The sequence below is a fragment of the Oryctolagus cuniculus genome, chromosome X (genome assembly GCF_964237555.1).
Source record: "Oryctolagus cuniculus chromosome X, mOryCun1.1, whole genome shotgun sequence".
NCBI lineage: Eukaryota > Metazoa > Chordata > Mammalia > Lagomorpha > Leporidae > Oryctolagus > Oryctolagus cuniculus.
This window is the reverse complement of record NC_091453.1, coordinates 45,532,386-45,551,144: the sequence shown is the minus strand read 5'-3', so window position 1 is coordinate 45,551,144 and position 18,759 is coordinate 45,532,386. Positions and strand designations below refer to the sequence as shown.

General features: G+C 47.3%; 1 protein-coding gene across 1 annotated transcript; it reads right to left on the bottom strand.

Moving 5' to 3' along the window:
• Positions 1-14,005: 14,005 nt before the first annotated feature.
• On the bottom strand, positions 14,006-18,485 carry LOC100338015 (voltage-gated potassium channel KCNC3). The gene is made up of 4 exons (XM_002720058.5): positions 17,951-18,485; positions 17,518-17,669; positions 16,345-16,878; positions 14,006-16,188 (listed from the first exon to the last, which is right to left on the bottom strand). The coding sequence occupies exons 1-4, from the start codon at positions 18,096-18,098 to the stop codon at positions 15,352-15,354; spliced, it is 1,671 nt and encodes a 556-aa protein (XP_002720104.2). The 5' UTR covers positions 18,099-18,485; the 3' UTR covers positions 14,006-15,351.
• Between the last annotated feature and the right edge of the window lie 274 nt (positions 18,486-18,759).

The following is an 18,759-nucleotide window of genomic DNA, read 5'->3' as shown; positions in this document are numbered from 1 at the left end:
GTTTGCATCTGGTCAGGGCCTTATTGCTATATCATTACATAGCAGAAGATGAGAGGGCAAAGCAGGGGTGGGAGGGATGTTTAGGGAGAGAGAGAGACCAAACTCTCTGGTCTGCAACAAAAGCACTCCTGCCATAACACACTCACTCACATGATAATAGTATTAATTCATTCATAAGAGTTGTGGCCTTCATGACCTAATAACCTCTCATTAGGCCCTACCTCCCAACACTGTTGCCTTGGAGGTTAAATTTCCAATACAGACTCTTTGAAGGACACGTTCAAGCCTCAGCACAACCCCAATTTTAAAATGGACAAAAGATTTGAATAGGTGTTTCTCCAAAGAAGGTAAATATATATCCAATAAACACATAAAAATATGTTCAAGACATCATTAGTCACTGCGGAAATGCAAATCAAAACCACAATGAGATACTGCTGCACAACCACTAGAATGGCTATAGCCCAGTAAGATTGGAGTGTTGATGTGGATGCTGAAAAATTGAAATTTTTGTACATTTTTCGTTGGAAGTCTAATGGTACAGCAGCTTTGGAAGACAGTGTGATGGTTCTCCAAAAGGTTAAAAATCAAATTACCATATGATCTGGCAATTTTGGTTCTGGGTATATAGTCAATATAATCAAAAGTAGGGTCTCAAGGAGATATTCAAACACTCATGTTCACCACAGCATTGTTCACAATAGCCAAAAGGTCAAAGCAACACAATTGTCTATCAAGGGATGAATGAATAAACAAAATGTGATATATGCATATAATGAAATATTACAGATAAAGCTTAAGGACCTTATATTTGGAATCACTTAGCAGAGATGGTTGCACAGAGCCCCACCCGCTTCCTCAAGGAAGGCTAGCCTGGTAGGGCTGTGCCCCCTTCCGTCTGCCCTTACATCCTTCTCTCCTTTCAGTATTGAAGTCTTTGTTATATTTCCCTTTATGGCTTGAAAAATTGAGCCCTGGAACAATCTTCCCTGCATCTTTGGCCCAGAGTAGAGAGGAATTGGGGCTGAGGGCAGAAAATGGTCTGTTATAGCAAATACCTCCTGTGTTCATATAAAGGTATAGAGGTGGGGCCTTCCCCAAGAATCAAGGCTTATGATTAACAATTGAGGGGCCAGTGCTGTGATGGAGTAGATTAAACCTCTGCCTGCAGCACTGGCATCCCATATGAGTACTGGTCATTTCGGGAGTGAACCAGTGAATGGAAGACTTTCTGTCTCTCCCTCTCTCTGTCTATAACTCTACCTCTCAAATAAATAAATAGTACTTAAATGCAACCCATTCTTATTAAAAAAAATCAACAACTGGGTGCTTGTTCTATAGCCATTACTGCCCTCTCCCTACCTGGAGTTAACCTTCAGTGTCCTTTCCATAGTGTTTTTTTTGTTTTTAATTTTGCCTGTTCACCTCCACTTTGACTATGACCTTGTCTAAACAAGATAAGAGTCGGGGAACTCAAGGGGCTTCCATAGCCTTGGAAACTCATGACTGGAGCATGGGGAGATTACTGAGGCCATAAACAAGAGTGTCAACTTGTAAAGTCAACAACAGGAGTCACTGTGCACTTACTCCTCATGTAGGATCTCTGTCCTTAGCGTGCTGTACATTGAGACTTAATGCTATAATGAGTACTCAAACAGTATATTTCACTCTGTGTTTCTATGGGGGTGCAAACTGTTGAAAGCTTTACTTAATGTATACTAAACTGATCTGTAAAAAAAAAAAAAAGAAGAAGAAGAAGAAATTGTCAATTCCCAACTTGACTCTCACTGGGATTAAACATGACAATAGGTCTGATCTGATTTCATCATCATTTAAAAAAATCATCTATTATTTTTCACTTTATGTTTCTGTGTGGGAGCAAACTGTTGAAATCTTTACTTAATATGCTAAACTGATCTTCTGTATATAAAGAGAATCGAAAATGAATCTTGATGTGAAAGGAAGGGGAGAGGGAGTGGGAAAGGGGAGGGTTGTGGGTGGGAGGGAAGTTATGGGGGGGAAGCCATTGTAATCCATAAGCTGTACTTTGGAAATTTATATTCATTAAATAAAAGTTAAAAAAAATTTTGCCTGTTCCACATTACTTTTCTTAAACATTTATTTATTTTATTTGGAAGGTAGAGTTACAGAGAGAGAGAGAGAGAGATCTTCCATCCTCTGGTTCACTACCTAGATGGCCTCAACAACTAGAGCTGTGCCAATTCAAAGCCAGGAGCCAGGAGCTCCTTTTGGGTCTCCCACGAGGGTGCAGGGGTCCAAGGGCTTGGGCTATCCCCTACTGCTTTCCCAGGCCATAGCAGACAGCTGGATCAGAAGTGGAGCAGCTGGGACTCTAACCAGTGTCCATGTGGGATGAGAACACTGCAGATGGTGACTTTACCCACTATGCCACACTGCCAGCCTCCTCCATAGTCTCTTGAATACTTTGGTGCCAGGGTCTTTACTGTCAGTACACCTTTATGTGACTCTCTCCCTAACCCTGTGTCTCTACTTCCCCATCTTTTAAACAGAAATATGTTATGGGGTCTAGTCGATTACCATAAGTGATGGGGAGGGCAGGAGATTTGGTCTAGGCTATGAGCTTTCTGAGGGGATGCACTTTCTCAAGTTCTCTCTCTGGGTCAGGGGCCCTACAGGGGTTCCACTGGTCTCATTTTAGACACAGAAATTACGTGTCAAAAACTGCATGTTGTAGTGTGATGAGTAAGCTATCGAACTTTGTGGTCAAACTACCTGCATTTGACTCCTTACTTGTTGTGTGACCTAACACAAGTGCTAAATCTTTGTAACCTCAGTTACTTTCTGAGAAATGGGGCTAATGATGAGATCTCTTTCACAGGGTTATTTCACATACTAAATTAAAAACTTAAAAAGTATTTGGTCCATTAGAAATATTGCTGGGTATTTGTTGAATAAGTGAATAAACTAAGTAATACAGTTCTACTCAAGCTCAAGATCACAGGTCCAAAAAGAATCAAATATAACATCTGTTATTCAGTGTGTCAAACAGGTGCAAAAGTATGGTTAAGTGGTCAGACTCCTGAGAAACTGAATTGAATTGAAACTTGAATGCAAGTTTCAAAAAAGTAATGCTTTGAGGCCAGGGTTGTGGTGTACTGTTAAGCTGCTGCCCAAAGCACCAGCCCCACATATTGGAGCACCAGTTAGAGTCCTTGCTGTTCTACTTCTAATCCAGAAGCTTGATAATATGCCTTGGAAAGCAGCAGAAGATGGCCCAAGTACTAGGGCACCTGCCACCCATCTGAGAGATCCTGATGGAGTTCCAGGCTCCTGATTTCAGTCTGGCCCAGCCCCAGCTGTTGCAGTCATTTCACTGGAGAAGTGTACCAGAGAATAGAGGATCTCTTTCTCTCTGTCTCTTCCTCTCTGTCACTTTGCCTTTAAAATAAAATAAATATTTTTTAAAAAGTCACCAAAACAAGTTTAAAAAAAAGGTAACAACACTTTGTGTCTGTTTGTACTCTGAACTCCTAGAACAGTGCCTGACAAATAGTAAGTGCTTGATTAATATTTTTTGAATAAATGAATAAGCAAATTAATTGATACTATATTCCAGGCACTACATTAGGCATCTAGGATAAGTTGTAAGACACAGTCCCTGACTTCCTGAAGCTTACAGTCATTAAGTTGACAGTCACACCAATAACTGGACCTTCTGTGAATACTGTGAAGGAGCAGGGCAGAGTGCCTCCTAGTCTAGGTTGAAGAAGGGAGCCTTTCAGAGCCAATGACTCTTAGCGGAGGCCCAGGAAAGGAGTGAATTAGGTGATATTCAAGGAGAGATGGTGGGTGCAGCATTGGCCTATTCAAAGATCAGAAGAATGGTCAGTGTGGCTGGATTGTGGTAAGAAAAGGGGTGAGTAGTAGAGATGGAGTTAAAGAGATTGGCAGGGATCAGGTCATGTAGACTTTTTGTGTGCCATGGTAAAGAATTCAGTTTGTAGTGTTTATCTGATGGGAAGACTTTGAGGATTTTGATCAGTGAAATAACATGATCTGTTTTACAAAGATACTTCTGGTTTCCTGGAGGAGAATGGGTTGTAGGGGGCAATGGTAGAATCAGGGAGACCTGTTGGGAAGCCAAGGCAATCAGCCACATGAAAAATGATAGAGATTTGGACCTGACTGAGGAGATGAGAATGAGGAAGGCAGTGGATATTTTAGGGATATATTCTGATTGTAGTAAGGACTTGCTGGTTATTTGGATGGTGAGGGGGTGGTAGAGAAACTTGTTAGATTTCTGGTTTGCTGCTGGATGTGGGTGCCATCTTTCTTTGATTGGGAAGATTGTAGAGGAACATGCTTTGCGCCAGAGGGAAACAGGCATTCTGTTTTGGTTGTCTTTGGTTTACCAAATGAGGCATCCACATGCAGATGTCAAACATGAGTCTAGAGCTTAGGAGAAATGCTGAGGCATCTTTTTAAAAAAGATTTATTTATTTATCTATTTAAAAGGTTTAGTGACAGAGAGAAGGAGAAAAAGAAAAAGACACAGAAAGCTATCTTCTACCTACTGGTTCCCTACACGGCTGCAATGGCAGGGCTGGGCTAGGCCAAAACCAGAAGCCTGAAACTATCCAGTTCTCCCATGTGGATGGTAGGAACTCAAGTACATGAGACATCTTCAGCTGCTTTTCCAGTTTCAATGGAAGGGAGCTGGATCAGAAGTGGAGCAGCTGGGATTCAACCAGGGCTTAAATGGAATGGTGGCATCACAAGTCATGTCTTAACCCACTGTGCCATGACACCAGCCCCATGAGGCATTCTTAATAGAACTGTACATCCTGGGTATACGAGGAAAGCCATGGGCTAGTTGAGAGCAGAGGAGTAACACAGGCTGACTTTTGCTTTAACATGATAACTCTCGATGCTGGCTTAAGAATTGACTGTAAAGAGATAATGATGAAAGCAGGGAGACCAGGAAGGAGGCTACTTAAGTCACCTAGGATAAACGTGGTGGAGATGGGGAGAAGAGGTTACATTCATTGTAAATTTTGAAAGAAGAGCTAACGGGCCTTGGGAATGGATTCTATATGAAAGGCAAAGGAAGTAGAACAATTTCTACTTTCTAGTTCTAGGTTTGCCTAACTGTGTTGATGGTGGAGCCTTTCACTGAGCTAGAGACCACTGGGGGAAGAGTAGATTTAGGGAAGATATTTAGTTCCATCCCTTTGCATGCCTTCTTTGCTCTTTATGTTTTCTTATCTGCATACAGTAACCTTCAAAAGAAGCTTATCCATTCTACCTCAAGCTCTACTAATCAGAGAATCCCACCTCTATTTTGATGCCCAGTGTTGCCTGACTTCTGTAACCAACACACACACACACACACACACACACACACTTCCCCTATCTTTATGTCGATGACTTGCAACATTCCACCTCTAGTCGTGAACTGTTTCCTCAGCTTCAAACCCATATGGCCAACCAATTACTGGATACCTCTGCCTGGTTGTGCCACATGTACCACAACTCTACCTTGCACCAAACTAAAGTTTTCATACTGTGATCTGTATATCAGTCCTCTGCTCCATTGTTCCCTAATTGTGTGACTGCCCTACTGTATACCCAAAGTTAACTTCACTGTTGTTGGGCTCCACATCTAACCTGAAACTAAGGTCCATAGATGCCACTTTCTGCACAATATAGAGTGGTGGTTGAGAGACAGGGTTCTAAAACCAGTTTGCCTTGCAATAATATCTGGCAGGCTTGATGGGAAAGGTGGGGTTGGCGAGAGCAGCCAGAATCATTCTAGTATAATTATGGAGGAGGGGGGCCGGTGCCATGGCACAGTAGGTTAATCCTCTGCCTGCGGTGCTGGCATCCCATATGGGTATCGGTTCTAGTCCTGGCTGCTCCTCTTCCAATCCAGCTCTCTGCTATGGCCTGGGAAAGCAGTGGAAGATGGCCCAAGTGCTTGGGCTCCTGCACCCACGTGGGAGACCCAGAAGAAGCTCCTGACTCCTGGCTTCAGATCAGCGCAGCTCCGGCCATTGTGGCCATTTGGGGAGTGAACCAACGGATGGAAGGCCTCTCTCTCTGTCTCTTCCTCTCACTGTCCGTAACTCTGCCTCTCAAATAAATAAATAAAATCTTTTAAAAAATTATAGAGGAGGCATAGAAGGGGAAAATATTGGAAAGAGGGAGATGAATTAAGAGACTGTTGCATGTAGATGGGAAATGATGGAGGGTCTTGAACTGAGGCAGCAGCCTTGGGGATGAAGAGAATTGAACAGATAGCAGACATCCCACTGCCACTCTCTCACTCTACTGTCAATTCCTTGAGGGCAAGAGCTGCCTTTTTGTCTTTGTATCTCACCACTACACAGACACACACAGCATAACATGGCTGTTTGCCCACAAATCCACTGTTGCCCAAAATGGATTCAATTAAATTCAATTTGCAAGACTCAGTGACTGTTTCCATCTGAGAAGAGCAAGATGGCATCCAGATTTAGAACCTGGATCTTAAGGAGAATTCTGAAGTTGCTTTCCATGGAGTTGTAGAGCACTCAGAGCATGTCCCAACTTCCCTGCTTCCCCTACCCTAAGGTTTGTCCTTGGCAGGGCCCCAGCTAGAGTAAAGCCAGTCTTCCCTCCAATCATCTGGCCCTTTGGACTGGGAAGGAGGCTCTTTCTTCTTGGGCCTCCCTTCCGTTTTCCCTAGCCTGGGTAGTGAGTCCCTCTTCATAGTATTTGAATCAGAGGAAACAGATAGACTGAGGAAGTGAAGAAAAAACAGGCCGCCTGGGCTCTGTGAGCCAATGTAAACACTCAGTGGTTTCCTGTTGTTGCAGCCCAAAGCGTCCCATGACATCATTCCTGGCCTTTCCAGAACACACCAGCTCAGCCCAGCCTGCCAACCTGCCCAGGGCTGAGTGGCAGTCACCCCCCTTCCCCACCAGTGCTAGATCCTCCGGAACTGGGAAACTTCTCCAGCCCAACCATTCCCCACCTGCCCAGCCAGCCACTTAATGCCTTTCTAGCCCTATAAGGCATTGAAGATTGCAGGCCGGAGATGCTGTCCCTCTTCCCAGAGGCCCGATGGCTTATGGGTCAGAGTAAGATTTCCCAAACCGGAAAAGTTATTTTACTTCTTTTAATGGATATTTGGAGTCAGGGGAGAGGGAGGAGGGTGTGATGCACAGCTTTTGAGACAAGCCTTAACGGCTTCCTCCCGCCTTCACTCCACCCAAGGGCCTACAGATTTATATTCTCAGTGTTGGTCACAAATTCCTAGAAACAGAACCACAAAGATATTGTAGCTTATTTTTTTTCCATAGTGTAAATGAGAGCACTGAAGCCCAGAGAGGGAAAAGCACTGGACTTAGTCACACAGTTGGTCAGAGTAGTATAAGTTATGCAGGATCAGGGGTCTGAACGTGAGATATCACAAGGCAAGATGATACAATTGCAAGGGCTCTTGACAAGAAATCCAAAAACCAGGGTTTGAGCTTGAATTCCTGTGCAAACTTGTATAAACCCCTCCTTCTCTCTGGGCTTTGGCTTGGACAGTTATAATTCAATTAAAAGAAGCAAATTTTTATTGAAAAAGCACTGTGTTGGTAGAGCTGGTAGCTTCTGGGGATGAGAAAAAGCATGAGGAAAATATTCCCTATTTCATAGGCTGCATTTGAAAGAAAATGAAAAAGATGGTCTGAATCCTATAAGAGAACTGAAGCTTATGTGAACTCTGTACCTCTTTTCTAACTAGGATCAAAACACAATCAGGTTTGTGGGGTTATTTGGGGTTGCAGCCCCTTTCTCACCCTCTTCACGAAACAGCAGAGTGTTCTCATTGGGCCAGAGTTTTGTTTTCAAAAAATTCCCCCAATTCCTGTCTCAATTAGCTGAGTAGATTTGCATAGAGAGGTGGCGAGGTCCTAAATTGTTGTCTGGAAAAATCAAGCCAAACGCATTATGATAATTTCTGCAGCCAGCAGTAATTGGATTTCAAGCCGTTGCTGTGCCATGGAACACAGGCAATTCGAAATAGCTCTTTTAGACCAATCAAATTCATCACTGCTTAGATTAGTGAACAGAATTCAGAGGCACGTTTGGGGAAAAGGATGCCTATTCCTGCACCCAAAGACGCACAAAGCAATGTGAAGTCATTCCTTTAGCCAATCAATTTAACCACAGCATGGATTAGGTGAAACACGCACAGAGCGAGATAAAGACGCATTCAGATGCCTGGAGACGCACATCCATACGCAGATACATACGTAGGAGGCTATACACACACACTGTGAGACACACAAAGTAACACACTCACACAGTCCCAGAGCAACAAACACACAGGGGGAAAAAAAACACGCTCAAAAAACACGCTCACTGCAACAGGAAGCTAACAAAAGACAGCTAGCTGTCTGGGAGTGCTGGGGGGTTGGGAGGTGGGGGTCGCTACTTCCTGACATCCTGCTCATCTCTCTCCTTCCTCCCCCATTAATGGCCTTAATTCAGATCTTACATTTCCTCTATAGCTGCTTTAAAAAGCCACCTTCCAATCGACTACATCTATACTCACTTCCACCATACCACATCACATTCTTATTACCTGTCTGTTGCCTGGACTACAGCAAAGATCAGGGCTCCCTGCTGTCAGATCTTTCCTCCAATCCATCTTCCATGAGGCTGCCTGCCAGAGGGAATCTCTAGAGCTCAGCCCCATTCTTGCCTCTTTCCTGTTAAAAATCCTCTCTTTCCTCCCTATCACTGGCACAAACCAATCCAGACACCTGGCATTCAATTTGAAATTGCGGCTTCCATGCTCTTTTTCATGCCCTCCACCCTTCAAAAGGCAGATTGCACTTTGCCCAGCTCCCTACACATGTGCTCCAAGATCTGCCCGCAGTGCTAGTCCCTTGACCTAGAATCACCCTCTTCTGCACCTATCAAAATCCTACTTACTTTAGATTTCCCCAGACTGTTTGAAACTTTTAAAGGATGGCTGCATCTTTGTCATTAAATTGGATTTTTACAGATTTGTTTTCTTATTTATTTGAGTGTTAGAGAGAGAGAGAGAGAGAGAGAGAGAATCTTCCATTTGCTGGTTCAAAACATTAATGGCCACAACACCTGGGTCTGGGCCAGGCTGAAACCAGGAGCCAGGTACTCCATCCTGGTCTTCCTCACGGGTAACAGGGGTCCAAGCACTTGGACTATTATCCACTGCCTTCCCAGATGCATTAGCAGGAACCTCGATCAGAAGCAGAGCAGCTGGGACTCGAACTGGCATTTCAATATGGGATACTGGCCTTGGGAGCAGGAGCTTAACCTGTTGCGCCACAATGCTGGCCTCTGCCATAGAAATTGTGTTTGATGTTTTCAAAATTTAAGGTTCAATCCAATGCCAATGACGTCTGCCTCCAACCTCCCAAAAGCTCTGGGTTATAGAACTGAACTTACCCATGGCAGCCTTAACAGGCATATGTGTCTTGATACTCAGAGGACAGCTGATGGGAGAAAAGGACAGAATTCTATGATGCCAGTGCCTCCTCTTGGGCAGACAATATGCTGGCACTCTTCCTGTACTACTGCATGGCCCACTTCTGCAGAGACGGACGGACAAACCCCAGGTCTCTGGACACTCAGATCAGATTATTTTGAGCTGATTTGTTCCAGTCATAGTTTTTGAGTCCTGGTACTGCCAAGGACCATGAACAAGTCTCAGTCCTTCCCTGGCCTCAGTTTTTTTTTTTTTCAAGAATTCTGTCAGTTCTGAATTCTATTATTTCAAGATGTATTTCCTTTCATGAGGCCATCTGGAACTAGGTATGTGCACATCATATTCCTTCTGTCCGTATCCATTTCTCTTCTCTGTCTCTTTCAGATTCTATATCTCCCTCTTTTTCTCTCTCATTTTCCTTTTTTTCCTCTCTGTTTCCCTCTCCTTTTCTCTCCTGCCTCTCTGTCTCTGTGCCTCTTCCTTAATGCATCCCTCATATCTATCTCTCTGTCTCTGATCCACTCCCAAACCCAGAATTTGGTTGACTAGCTTCCAAATGAAAAAATAGTTCTGGGACTTCCTGGATGTTGCTGGTGAGCAGAGGTAGAAATGGGGTTCCTTTGAGGTCCTCAGAAATCTCAAGTCCCCCTCCCCACACCTTGGGCAGGGGGTCACAGGACTGAGGAAGAAGATGAAAGGATGAAAGGTCTCATGACAGAGCCAGCTGGCTCCTACCTTCCAGCCTTTCACCCAAAGAAAGGGCACTGCCCACAGACAGCAAAGGTTCTTCAGCTTCTAGATGATCTGAGCCAGGGGTTCTTAGCAACCATATTCCCACCCTCTCATCCAAACATTTTGCATATGTGAACACTAAGACTCACAAACAGGAAAGGACTGGTCCACTCCTACATGGGGCAATGATGGAAGAACTGAAACTAGAATGCTGGCCTCCGTGTTCTCAATCAAGTGCTCTGCAAAGAGAATAAACCTGGTTCAGTGCCATTAGTTGAAAGGCACTGTTGAGGTCATTATGCCAGGAGGAAAAGAGAGGCTCAGGTTTATGATGGGTGGTGTGGTGACCCAATCAACATCCAGATTATGAACGCTTAGGGACAGGGTCTGGCTCTGCTTTGTATATAGCGAAAGCCTAAGTCAGAGTGTGGCTCTAGCTCAGTGATTAATAAGTGAGGGAGGGAATCACCACCAGGCACTTGGTGGTGGGTGGTGTGGGGGGGGAACACTGACGCCTCTTCTGGGCCTGTAGATATTTATGCAAAACACTCCAGAAACTTGGAAATCCAAGGATCAAGAGATTTAGTCTCAGTCTGTTGTAAACCTGCTTGGCTTCCCCTTTGCCCACCAGCCATAAATCAGTTTCTGCTTTACAAATAAAGGGTAATGATATCTGCCTCATCTGTCTCTCTGGGGCCTGGGGAAGTTGCAGTGAAGAAAAAAAAAAGAGATAGGAAAGAGCTCTGACAAAAACAAGACAGCGCTCTGCAAATGTGATGGCCGGGTGCTATGGTGATGTCCCAGCTAGCAATTATGTTCTCCGGCGCGGCGACTGTGGGCGCCGAGTGAGTCATCCTCTCACTCTCAAAGCCGGAGGCCTTGCAAGGGGAGAAATGAGGTGAGCCTTTTGTAGAGAATTTTTTTTTCTGTGTGTGTTGGGGGGCAGAACAGGGGTGGACATTCCTCCCCTACACACACACACACACACACACACACGCATACACACACAGTGCCCCCGATTTCAGCCCCTTTGAAAATCAACGGTCAGCTTAAGGGAGGACTACATCCTGACCTCTGCTGTTTAATTTTGAGACTGAGAGGCTCTTAAGTCACTGACTAAAACTTCCAGTCCCTATTTCCACTCAGTCGAGTTCCACAGCCAGCTTGGGGCTGTAGCTCTGACTGTCCCAAACTCACTCTGTCGCTTCAGGCAAATGGCATTCCCTGTCTGCGTACTTCTCTTTTGTAAAATGCAGACTGAACTAGATGCCTAATGTTATCTTTCACGAGTGCTGAACTGGGATTTAGAAGACCAGGGCTCAAGTCTTAGCTCTGGCACACCAACTTACAATGTTAGATAAGTTCTCTCCTGGGCCTCAGTTTCCATAACTATCAAATGAGACATTTGGATTAGATGCTTAGCGGTGTGTTTCAAGAATTTGGACCTGGAACTCAGGAAATCTGCGTTCTGTCCATGACTCTTAGAGACTGGATCATTATCTGAGTTTAGCCTGGTCGTGCCCTTTCTGAGGGCCTTAGCTGCTGTATCTTTGTTATGAGGGGATCTGAACATAAGGCGTCTAAACACACCCGCTGATTCTCACAGCCTATAGTTCTAGAATTTTACGAGGACTGAAAAGGAAGTGGAGGGAGAGGCCACACCCAGAAAAATTTCTCATAAACTGGCAGAGGCTGCCCTCTATGGGTCTGACCTGAAAGTGCAGGCCTAGCTAGCTGAGGCAGGAGACCAACACTGAAGACAAATGGGTGCTTCACCCAATAAGGCCAAACACAGGCTGGGATTGACCCACCGACTTCCCTGCCCTTCCGAATGAGGGGGATTCAGATAGGAAGTGTGTGCTAAGAGACTGGCTCTCCCCACCCAGCCATCAGAAACAGGAGGCTTTCTAAGGCTAGGCAGAGACAGGACCACTGGGGGCTCTTCCATGGACAAAATGGATAGATCTGGGGCGATGTGGAGTATGACCAAGTTAGTTCCATGGCCAAGAAGTTTTCACTGATGAGACAAAGATTTCTTAACAAATGGTAGGATCTGCTCAAATTGCTGTTTTTCAGCATCCCCCATCTACTCTCCACCCTCCCCAGAGGAGAGAGAATTCATGCCTGGACAGAAGAAAGGAGTGATCTCAGTGTGGGAGTTAGAACCTAACTATGAGAAAGAAATTGAACACTGGGCATACTCAGTATTCAGGGAAGGCCTTAAGGTCTAAGGGATTTGCGGGCTCAGTCACTGAATTTTGAGAACTCCATGGACTCATTTTGCCCAGCACTATGTGCTAGAGGCTTAGGATGGATTCAGATATAGGCTTCTCTGTTACAGAAATAGGTGCATACTACGACATTCATAGTTGCCATTCTATAATTGAATAACTAAGAAGGTCAGGAAACTCTGTGCCCCTTCCCCCCTCTCTCTCTTAGTTAAAAATCTGACCATCCATCCCAGTTGCAAGAGAAAACATACCTTGTTCTGCTCCTGGATCACTATTATAAACCAGGTCAAGTTCTAGCCCCTTCCTAGGCCTCAGTTTCCCCAACTGAAGGATAGGGTTGGACTTGATGCACTTTCAGGTTTCTTACATCCCTGACATGTTCTTTTTATAATGTTCTGTGGCATTCTATCCTCTTCTTCTCCTGCCCAAGCAGGGTCCAGCCATTCCCTAAGGCCTTTTCAACCCTAACCTCCTACCCTACAAGCTTCCAAGCTTTCCATAACGTCCTAGCCCCACCTCTGTGCCTTCATTCCACCACTGCCACCACTGCTGCTACTTGTAATAGTGTATTTTTAGTTGGGAATTCTAATCACCCATTGCTGATGCTGGTGAGCTGACAAAGGTTGATACAGTATTCCTCTGAGGTGACAAAAGTCCCAGCTTTGCTATCACTTTTCTTTGTGTCCTTGAAAAAATCATCTCCATTCTCTAGATGTCATTTTTGTCATCTGTGACTTAAGTGCTGTGGACTAGAACAGTCTCTGAAAGCAGCAAATTGTTCCAACATCTTCCACCTCCAGGCAGTGAGAAGGCTGAGGTTGTCTTTGATGTTTTTACTATAATCCTGATCCCCTTTCAGTGCTCCTTAAATTGTATTCTCTCTTACCAACACAACTTCCCACCTCTAATGAGTAGCCAGGGTTCCCACAAGCATGCCGTACATAGGAAAGCCAGTCTTCTATTCCTCAACTCTTGAGTCTGCCTCCTTTCCCTCCTCACCCTGTTCCTAGCAAGAAGTTTTTCCCAGGGCTGGTACTGTGGTGTAGCAGGTAAAGCCACTGCCTGCAGTGCCAGCATCCATCCCATATGGGCACCAGTTTAAGACCCGGCTGCTCCACTTTCCATCCCGCTCTCTGCTAGGGCCTGGGAAAGCAGTAGAAGATGGCCCAAGTCCTTGGGCCCCTGTATCCACATGGGAGACCCTGAAGAAGTTCCTGGCTCCTGGCTTCAGATCCGCGGAGCTCTGATCATTGGAGACATCTGGGGAGTGAACTGGCAGATGGAAGACCTCCCTTTCTCTCTCTCTCTGCCTCTCTGTAACTCTGCCTTTCCAATAAATAAATAAATATTTAAAAAAGGGGGGGTTTCCCTTCCAAACAAGAAGTCTGTGAGTGATAATAGCTTATTTTGAGGAGGAGATGCAATGACAAAAGCCAACTGCTTTTTACCCTATCAAATTACTTGACCACACAGACTTGCAATTAGGTTTTTTTGTACCACCCTTATTCCTGCTGATGCCCACAAGTCTTTCCCAGAAAAAACAGACAGATCGTGAAATGGAAACTTCAAAGGATATTTTATTTAAACGTTTTGTAAACAGAATTTATGCTCACAGCTTCCGCAACAGCGAGAGTTCACTTCAACCTCCCAGCACAGCCCAGTGGCCTGGGACACTTCCTCAGACAAACCAGTGGCTTGAGTTGAAGTCAGACCTGAGGAGGTCCCTTCTTTCCCTCCTAGAAGCCAGTTCCAAGAGGGGTGCACGGTGGGAGGGCACCACAAAAAAGAAAGCTGGGAGGGAAGAGCATGCAGGTAGTAAAAAAAAAAAAAATAAGAGGAAGAGGTGGGAAGGTGGGTGTATTCAATAGCAGCGAGGATTGGAGGTAGACCCGTTGTGGGTACTGAAAAGTGTTCCGAAAAAAATAAAAAATTGTAAATGAATAAAATCCAGATATCGATTTTTAAAATTTGGAAGAGGAAATTGCCTACCTATTCTCGCCAACAATCCCAGTTTCCTCATTCCTGTCCATGCAATGTACAACAATAACGTTTCATGTCTATCAGTGACTACATACTGTTATTGTGGCTGAGATACTGTGGCTAATATTGGCTAATGTATTGTGATTAATGATGGCTAATACTATATCTGAAATACTATGAAAATAATGAAAGAGATGGGAAGGAGCGGGGAGGATTGGGCAAGGATAAAATGGGTTGAGGAGGTCATAGAGTTAGAGTACTTCAGGTTCAGACCTGGCTGACCTGCATCTGCTTAAGAGTCTCTGAGAATCTGCAGAGGCCTCCTTGTGGCTCTTAGGAGCATTTGTCTTAGGAGCAGTATGGAGAGCAATGCTACACTCTGGCTATGTCTGGGTACAGAAGGTACCAATCGTCATCAATAGCCATAACCAGTTGCTGTCAATAATCACAGAAAACTGCTATCAAAACCCACAGCCAATCACCATTGATACCCATAGGCAACTGATGTTGACAGCCTATAGCTACCATCACTCAAAAGTCCCCCATCTAGACTAGGGTCTGGTTGGTGGGGGGGCAGGATGAGTAGATGGGAGGGAAGAGAGCTAGTTGAGAGGGGGGTATAGCACCAGTCCAGGAAGAGCTACACTTTCTCCTTCCTGGTCATTCTAGAGTTAAGAGAAAGCCCTAGGGTGGGGCAGGGGAAAGATGAAGCCCCTAGTCCCCTTCCTCCAGGGTGCCCCCTTAATAACCGGGAGCAACCTGATCCCTAGGCCTTGGTTAGCAAGAACTGCGATGACCTGGGGCTATTCCTGAAGGATTCTTTGCCAAGTCCAAAACCAGAAATCCTTATCTGTAACTAAAAACTGGCAAAAGGAAGGAAGGGAAGGTGGGGTCCACCCCTTTTGATCAATGTTTCTGTTACAGGATTCCACTGGGTCTTAGTTTCTGGTGAGCCAGGGCTACTGCATAATAGCGCTGGAAGCGGACCAGGAGCACGGGCACCAGCAAGACACCAGTGCACATGCCCACAGTGGCTGTGACAGCAGCAGTCAGCTGGCCCAGAGCAGAGAGAGGATAGATGTCCCCATAGCCAACAGTGGTGAGTGTTATCACGGTCCACCACAGACACGTGAAGATGTCTCCAAAATGGGGCTCTCCTTGACCTGGCGTGGACATGCCCAGGAGCTCCCCATAGAGGAGGAGTAAGCCAAAGAATAAGATTTCAGCCACCCAAATCAGGAGAAAGGCACACACCTCTTTCCAGGACGAGTGCAGGGTGTGAACCAGAACTCTCAGGGCCAGGGACTTTTCCAGGAAGCCCAGCAGGCGAACCAGCTTGAGGACATAGAGAGAGCGAATGGCCCCAAGCGTCAGGCTTAGTCGGGGTTGCCCTTCAGCCTTTTCACCCAACACCAATTCCACTAGCACAGGGAACAAACAGAAAATGTCAGCCAGATTCAGAGGGCTGCATAGGAAGCGCACCTTATCAGGGCAGGAAATGGCCCGAGCAAAGAGCTCAGTTCCAAACCAAAGGGCACAGAGCAGCTCCAGGTAGAGCAGATGGGGGGCACGGTGGAACACAAGACCATGGTTCGGCTGTGGCTGTGACTGCGGCTGCTGGTGGTTTTCCCTAGCCCCTACCCCATGTCCCATGGGAGTGAAGTTGGCAGAGAAGTAATCCAGCTGGACCTCTGTCTCTTGGAAGAAGATGACCAGGGCACACACGGTGAAGAGTGTGGAGATCAGGGAAAGGCACTGTGGGAAGAGCGGCATGTCAGAAGTCACCTCATATACCAGCCATCCCCACTCCCACCCTTCTTTGCCTCCCTTTTGGAGTGATCCCTTCAAAACACCCTGGAGGTCTGTAGATTCCGGCCCCAATCACCATGCCATACACGATTAATGAGTTACCTTGGCCCCCAGGGAAGACCGGGGTTGATCAAGAAGCACCCAGAGCCATGGCTTCCAAGAATTCCGCAGCCCCTGGCTTTCGACGGGGTTCAGCAGAAGGCGTTCGTCCACGTGGGCATTCTCACAGGCCTCCCAGGAGAGGAAGTCCTGGGTACGGATCTCCCTGCCACTCAGCTTGAGCCAGCAGCAAGGTGCCAGCGGCGCTTCCGCCAGGCCCCAGTAAGCCAACTCCTCCTCTAGGACATCCCGACAAACGTCGGCAGGACAGTGCAGCTGCCGAGTACGGTAATAGCCCAGCACATAGCCAAAGAGCTCAGGATTTCGGTCAAAGAAAAACTCCCGGACCGGTGGGCCCTGAGCAGCTGGACTGCCAGGCGGTGGTGGCTCGGTCAGCTTGTAGAGGCGGGTGCCTGGAAAGGCCCGCACGGTGCTGACGTAGGTCTCGTGGCGCATGCCCCCCACATTCAGGATCAGTTTATCGTCCGAGCCCTCCATGGTAAACCGTGAGCCTGCTTCTCGGCTGGCTCGGATCCGCTGGCAAGAGGAGGGATGACAGGGGTTAGGATGGAGTCGTCCTGCCTTTCTCTTCCTTCCAAGGCTTAGCCAGGGCAGGGAGGGGACTAGGGGCCACAGTAGTGATGTGGCAGCCCAGGCACCCAAGGGAGACTACCCCAGGCGGGGGTGCTGGGGGCGCCTCTTCCTTCTGGGTCTTCAGGAATCAGGAGGACAGCAAGCTCTCAGGTGTGGTCACAGTGATTGGCCAGTCTCTCCTGGGCCCAGCAGTTCCAGGAGAAAAACCAGCCTAGCCTGGAAACAGATGTCTTTCAGGGGGCTTTTAGGAGATGTCTTTCTGGTGGCTCGGAGAGAAAAACAAAAATGTGCCACGGTATACAGCAGGGGCAGTCACAGACAGGCAACCGCAGACTAAATGGCCAAGATAGGGACGGAGATATCTCTTAATCCTGTGACATCACTTTGAAAACTTGGGGTGGGGTGGGGTGGGGTGGGGAAGCGAGCAAAAATAGGAGTCACCAAGGGAGGTGAAGAGCTGGGGGTAGGGGGTGAAGATGGGGAGGGGGTGACCGTGGAAGCTGGAGTGCTTTAGAGATCCCTAGGCCTCCACAGGGAGTAGGAGGTGCCTGACTTGAGAAACTGGCTGGGGGGTCGGCAGACCTGACAGCGGTGGTTTTTGACTCCGACTCCCCTGGCACCTGGTCCCGGGCACTCCTCAGCAGCAGCGCCACCAGCAGCATCAGCAGGAACAGCCTCTGTGGATCTCTCTACTGGGCGCCCGAAAATTGCTTTGGGCTTAATGAGTTCCTTGCCTGGGAAAAGAGAGATAAGAACGGGGGAGGGGGAGGGGAGGAGAGAGAGAGAGAGAGAGAGGGAGGGAGAGAGAGAGAGAGAGAGAGAGCAGGAGAAGCACAGACAGGCAAACCAAGGAGGGTCAAAACACCTACTCAGATCAGCATTTCAGTGACCCCTATCCTCTGACAGGCAGCCTGCCTGGGCCTCCCACATTTGTCGCTGATGGTACAAAAGGGCACAGGCAAGCACTTGCAGCCCAGGAAGCTCCCTCTACCCACACCAGCCCCTGCTCACTTACTTGGCTGTTTTGCATGGTCCACAAAAACTGGCAGTGAAGGGACTGGAGGCAGTTGGTTGGGCGGCGGGGCCGGGGGTGGTGGCGCTGGTGGTGTGGCTGGTGTGGCTGGCGTTGCCGCCGCCTCTGGAGTTCGTGGCTGCTCCTGCATGGAGAGATCTCAGGCCCCAGGCCCAGGGTGTGCTCATGGAAGAGCTGGCGAGAAGCTGGAAGTTTTCCAGGAGCCTCTCGTTCCTGCTGTGGCCCGAAGAGCAAGTGTGGAGAGGCAACAGCGGGATCCAGAGCTATATGTGCCCCACCCCCAACCCCCCCTGTTCAAGGAGGCCGTCCTGGCCCCCAGCCTGCTTGGAATCAGAAAAGCGACCCTGGCCAACTTTGCTGCTCCCTCCTCCCCACCCCCCTCAGTTCCCGCCCTGAGTAGAGGGAGGGGAGGAGGCAGCTGGAGGAAAAACAGGAAGTTAGGTGGTCAGGCTCCAGCCCAGAGGCCACCTCACAAAACCAGTTAATATTTGGAACAACTTATTCCCCGCCCCCACCCTACCCCCACCCAGGCCTGCTCTAACTCCCCACCCTCCCCCGGTTCCAGTACAGTCCTCCTATCAGAAGCCTGCAAAAGAGTAAGGGGCGTTGGAGGAGCGGGAAGCCAGATGTGCTCCTGGCTGCAGCTAGCTATTTCTGCCCACTCATTTTTCTTCCCTTTTCTCCATAGGCCCTGGTGCCAAGAATGGGGGTAGGGACAGGAGAAGGGGAGAGGCAGGGGAACGAGCGAAAAGCCTGCTTGCCTGTGGCCTGTGTCAGACCTGGCAGAGAGC

Excerpts from the sequence above, each read along its gene's own strand:
- LOC100338015 (XM_002720058.5), bottom strand. The coding sequence starts at position 18,098 with ATGCAGGAGCAGCCACGAACTCCAGAGGCGGCGGCAACGCCAGCCACA. Across the intron at positions 17,670-17,950 it reads GGACCATGCAAAACAGCCAA|GCAAGGAACTCATTAAGCCC; the intron begins GTAAGTGAGCAG and ends CTCTTTTCCCAG. Across the intron at positions 16,189-16,344 it reads GGTCTTCCCTGGGGGCCAAG|TGCCTTTCCCTGATCTCCAC; the intron begins GTAACTCATTAA and ends CTCTTCCCACAG.